This window comes from Trichomycterus rosablanca, chromosome 4 (assembly GCF_030014385.1).
Source record: "Trichomycterus rosablanca isolate fTriRos1 chromosome 4, fTriRos1.hap1, whole genome shotgun sequence".
In the NCBI taxonomy this organism is placed as follows: Eukaryota; Metazoa; Chordata; class Actinopteri; order Siluriformes; family Trichomycteridae; genus Trichomycterus; species Trichomycterus rosablanca.
The window spans coordinates 34,949,507-34,955,506 of NC_085991.1; the positions used below are offsets into that span (position 1 = coordinate 34,949,507).

General features: G+C 37.0%; 1 protein-coding gene across 2 annotated transcripts in view; it reads left to right on the forward strand.

Moving 5' to 3' along the window:
* Positions 1 to 4,955, forward strand: part of pcdh7b (protocadherin 7b) — a 224,898-nt gene extending 219,943 nt beyond the window's left edge. For both annotated transcript variants that reach the window (XM_062993266.1, XM_062993267.1), the window contains exon 3: positions 4,519 to 4,955. In XM_062993266.1, coding sequence (XP_062849336.1) covers positions 4,519 to 4,955 — 437 coding nt within the window. The remainder of the gene's footprint in view (positions 1 to 4,518) is intronic.
* The last annotated feature ends 1,045 nt before the right edge of the window (positions 4,956 to 6,000 follow it).

Sequence of the window (6,000 nt, forward strand, 5' to 3'; positions counted from 1 at the left end):
CATTGATAAAGCATTCAATGAAAATGAATAAACAAAGCAAAGCAAGGCTATCAGCCGGTCAAGCGTCTGCACGGACACGATTGGCTTTTCCATAAAAACTAGAAGCAAGGCATCTGGATTTCTGCACATTATTCAGGCTATTTAATCCTTACATTTGCGGCATTTAGTAGACACCTTTATCCAAAGCAACTTGACAGTACTGTGACAGTATATTGTCTAAGCAATTGAGGGTTAAAAGCCTTGCTCAAGGGCACAACAGCAGCAACCTAGCATTGGTGGGGCTTGAACCAGTGACATTCTGATTACTAGTCCAGTACCTTAACCTCTAGGCTACAACGTCCTAATCCTTGATCTTTCTTTAACTCCGTTTGTGCAGAAACATTAACCACAGTGACTAAAATAAGGCTGTGTCCCAAACTGCCTACACATACTAAATAGTATGTGCAGAATCAATAGTAACCACATTGTGTGCTAATCTGGCACACTACTTATTTAATTATTTATTTACTTTGTCAGGGACCATGTACAAATCCATAAATCTTCAACATAAAGACATAGATCTAGCTGCTAGCTTATTTCTATTTAGTTTGAAGTGGTTTGGAATGCAGCCTACATGTCTGACATTTAATTAAAGCAGAGACAGCATCCCTAAAAACTATTAAATGAAATGTTACCGACTAGGAAATAGAAAGGATTTGTACACACTTTGATCCTAATTATGATAAAGCAATGAATAGAAATAAATAAATGAATAAACAAAGCTAAGCAGTGCTATCGGCCGGTCGAGTGTCTACAAGAGTAAAGGCAGAGTGGCAGAAAAAGCCTAGACATTGGGAGGTGCACTCTCAGTGCCAGTCCCAAGCCTGGATAAACATAGAAGGGTCGCACCAGGAAGGGTATCCGGTGTAGATATGGGAGTTACTGAAAATAAAAATATATATATACATACATTCTGGGCAGCGTCCTGTGACCACTGATGGTCTAGAAGATTCAAACAGCAACAATAGATGAGTGATCATCTCTAACTTTACATCTACAAGGTGGACCAACTAGGTAGCACTGTCTATAAGTGGACACGGTATTTAAAAACTCCAGTAGCGCTGCTGTGTCTGATTCACTCATTCCAGCACAACACACACTAACACCACCACCATGTCATTGTCACTGCACTGCTGAGAATGATCCACCACCTAAATAATACCTGCTCTGAGTTGGTCCTGTGGGGGTCCTGACCATTGAAGAACAGGGTGAAAACATGTTTAAAAAAGTATGTAGAGAAACAGATGGACTACAGTCAGTAATTGTAGAACTACAAAGTGCTTCTATATGGTAAGTGGAGCTGATAAAATGGACTGAGTGTAGAAACAAGGAGGTGGTTTTAATGTTATGGCTGATCAGTGTGTATATATGCATATATCTCAAGGCAGTGCAGGTGCTGCATAGCTCCAGGCTCCTGGTTACCTTAGTTCAGTTCATGCCTCTGGGAATTGACTGTATGGATGTTAGCATAGTTTTTAGTCTAGTCTTGAAGTAGTGTCTGACTGATCATGTGCAATTTATTTAGTTTTATTAAGGCTTGGCATTACAGACTCATCATCAAATGTGGATATGTGCCATTAATTAATCAAACAATGTAGTTTTAGAAACATTGCCACTACATTGGCATATTGACAAGACAATGATCCAAGTCTGCATTAGCACATGACCGACTGTAAACACAGCATAGCAGGACTGAGGCCTGCATTAGAGCATGACTCATCTTAATAATCTTCCATCTACCCTGACTAACCTCCACCCAGCCTCACTCTCCTAATGAGCACCCAGCATGAGCGCTGCTGCCTCAAAAGGTCCACTCTCTAATGACCTACTCCAGAAATAAATGCAGTTCCAGCTAACCTTAACTCAAGCCATCACAAATCAGGGGCTAATAGGATTTCACAGGGGAACAAGTTAGAAACAAGTGAGAAACAATGAGTGAGGTCAGGAGAACATGTTCAGTGATAGTGGAGGTTAATGCAAGGGACCTAAACTGGTACTTTTAAGGGGGGAAAAAGGTTACCAGAGATCATTTCAAGGCAATAACAAGAATGTAATTTCCACTACATGGATTTGTCTGGTTGTGACAATATTGGATGGTGAAGAAAAAAAAAGGAATTTGAATTAGAAACTACAATGATTCTGAAGAGCAAAAACTTACTGTTATTAATAAAATAATATTAAAGATATTAAATGAAACCAAAATTATTATAAGATTTAAAAATATATTTAAAATTAAATTGTGCTTATGCTTTTGTTTATTTTGTCACTTAGGGCCACTATAAAGGTTGATCACTTTTCTGTAGCTCTTGCTTTACTTTAAAAGAGGCTTTATTATTATTATTATTATTATTATTATTATTATTATTAGAAGTAGTAGTAGTAGTATTAGCTGCATTATTAGTATTATTAGTTTTATTATTATTATTATTATTAGTAGTAGTAGTAGTATTATTGATATTATTATTATTAGTAGTAGTATTAATATTATATTAGTATTAGTAGTAGTAATATTATTATTATTGGTAGTAGTAGTAGTATTAGTATTATATTATTATTAGTATTATATTATTATTAGTAGTAGTATTAGTATTATTAATATTATTATTATTATTATTATTAGTAGTAGTAGTAGTAGTAGTAGTGGTAATAGTATTATTATTAGTAGTATTAGTAATATTATTAGTATTATTAGTAGTAGTATTAGTATTATTATTATTATTATTAGTAGTAGTAGTAGTAGTAGTAGAAGTAGTAGTATCATTATTAGTAGTATTAGTAATATTATTAGTGTTATTATTAGTAGTAGTAGTATTAGTAATATTATTATTATTGGTACTAGTAGTTGTAGTAGTAATATTTATTTTTTGGGGCACAAGGCAGAAATTCACCCCAGACAGGTCACCAATCCATTGTGGGGCTTCGGCCATACCCTTTCTTCAGACATAGCCGATCATGTCTGTGTAGGTGTCCAGCCGGTCAATAGCACCTACTAAGATTTGAACCCTGAGCTCAGCAATGGTGGGCTAGAGTGAGAGCCAAATTAATGGTACGCCTTTCAACAAAATAGACTTACAGTTAAAACTGAGCTATTCATATTTAAAATACATTAATATTCATGCCCACCAAATACAAAACATGAATATATGAACATTTTAAATCGGCAATTTGTAAATAATAATTTACTTTTAATATATGATTTAAAGGTGGCAAAATGATTAACACTGTGTTAAATTCTATACTGTTGTGCCTTCTTCAGTTTTAATATTTGTGTGTAACAACGAGTGTCCACATACAATATGCTGTATATTGTATGTTTAAGGTTTATCTACAGTTACCGGATACTAGTTGATCAACTTGATCAAAATTGCTGTGACGCACTGAGCCAGTCTGCTTCTTACAAACATAAACCGCTGTGTAGAAACCAAACAGTGATTCTCTCATTCTCTCTTTACAGGAGAAAAAGAACAATAAAAGTAAGCTATGGTTAAAACTAATTTTCCTCTTTTTTGCCACAGGCATGCTTTTTTTAGATTTGCATTCACCCCTTTTCTGCTTGTGTCATACCCCACATTTAACATTAAAGCTTTGGCACTGCGGCACTAGATACCACTAAGCTAATGGGAGACAGCTTCTGTGTGTGCTTCCATTCAGCTGCCTGTCCAAATGAAATAGTTTGGTCTCATCACTTTGTCCACTTCGTGATGTTTCATTTTGTTTTTATTTTGTTATATGCGCTACGGCTGCACAACGCACAGTCCAGTACATGCCATAAATATCTTTGATTCTTGTTGCTATTCTCAGAATTTTGGAATCATTAATTGTGAATCTAAACAAAGGCATTGTTTATAGGTGCAGTATGACAAATATACTACAGTTTTAGACTGTAGGAAGTGGCTAAATGAAGATTTTGTATAATAAGCAGACTAAATACAACATTTATTAAATAAAACAATTAAAACATATCTTAATAACTGCTGTTTCCAACATATGCTCGCTGGAAATGACATTGTTTGACTTGCTATACTGTAGACTGAGGTAATTTATTGAGGAAAAATATGCACTCCTACTGGTATGTACAAAGAAAACAAAAATGCACTTCTACACACATACACACACACTTGTGTTAAAAAAAAGATATGATAGAATAGCTGATTTGCTCCCATATTTCTTTTAAAGCATGGTGTTCTTTGGGGAACACGTCACTATTTCTTTACTTTTTTTTAGTGTTGACGTTTGTGTATCATTTTATGTTATGTGGTATGTGTTATTAATGAAGCTCAAACTTCAAATCAACTAGGGGAGGAAAAAAAATCTACAAAAAAATAGGTTTTATGTTTGTGCTAAATGTAATATGGGATAATGAAAAAGCTTCATGAGGCACATATCACAGTACAGTATATTGAAAATTCAATATAACATTTATATTTACCTTTTTTAAAATTTCCCACCATAACAGCATGTTTGTCTCCGTTTGTGCAGATTCTCGGCCCCTGCCGGATGTAGCCATGACGGGGAAGTGTACGCGCGAGTGTGACGAGTACGGCCACTCAGATGCCTGCTGGATGCCGGTGCGCACTTCACCCGAGCGCAGGCCCAAAGCCACCCCTCCCAAACTCTCCACTTTTAACTCAAGCTCAGCTGGCTGCAGCGGAGCCGAGCCATGCTCCAGCCCCGAGTCGCTCGCCATGGCCAACGGGGAACCTTCGCACTTGCTCGGTGACCGCAACCGCAACCTACTTAACAAGAAGATGGCCTCCTCCTCATCCTCTTCCTCGGCCTACGACGCTTTCGGCTCAGCCGCGTACTCTGGCAGAGAGGAGACGTCTCGATCCGTCGAAGAGATCCCGTTGGCTCCTACGGGCGAATATAAGCCCACGCAATGTGGAACGCTCACGAGGCGCGAGGTTTACCTGTGAAGAAAGTCTACGAATGAGTCACTATTCCATACTGAGATTTAAGGGACGCTAAAGTTAGCGAATGGATCCGGGGTGTGAAATATTTCTCAGAGACTCTAATCTATAAGTAAAAGAATGGATAAAGGGTCTCGTAGTAAGAAGGAAGGATCTGGAGGAGGATGGAAGGACATGTGGAGAGAGGGGGATGCTGGTGGATGAGTCCTGTTTTACTTTGCTGCTAGTGTTTCGGGTGCTCTGATTTGTTTGGTTTTTTTTAAATATATTTTTAAGTGCTGCCTGGTTGTGTGGAAAAAAAATGCTAAACATGCATGTGTAGTCTATTCTCTGAAGAAGAACTTTCCATTGCTCCTTTTTTTTTTTAAATGGTAAATAGATGACAGCAAGAGATACTGATTATATATATATATATATATATATATATATATATAACCTTTTAATTGCTGTAAACTAAAACAACTTTAGTTTTGTTTATAATATAATTATGCAATCTGTCCAAGGATTAGATCAGTGGACAACAAAAGACATTCAAAAAGACACCAAAAAAACAATAAAACTGGCTAATCAAAGCTGGAGAAGAATCAACTTTATCTGTCAAGGCATGGAGGGATAAAGTGAAATCGTCTGGACCATTGAACGTCTGCGGAAAGACGTCCGGATCATTCACCTACGTATTAGGACATTTCTAATGACTTTAATATTTTCCAAGTGGTCTATTGATGTCCAAACTGGTGTTTTGGCATACATGCTGTACTCGGTGAACTTAAACTGCAAGTTTACCTGTGTGCCTACCTGCTTTACAAATACATGCATACGCTACTGCTCACAGTTTCTCATGTGGGTTATGCTGTATAAAATATGCTAAATACATGCTTTACAAGTGTAGATGTCAATCACCCGACAACACATCAGTAAGTCACTGCATCACGGGAGTTGCTGACGTAAGCAAGACTGTCCACTATATACAGTACCATTAATATGATCAACCTTTGGGGATGTTTCCTGGAGAAGTATCATGCTGACATTTGCTTTGACTCTTGACCCCTTA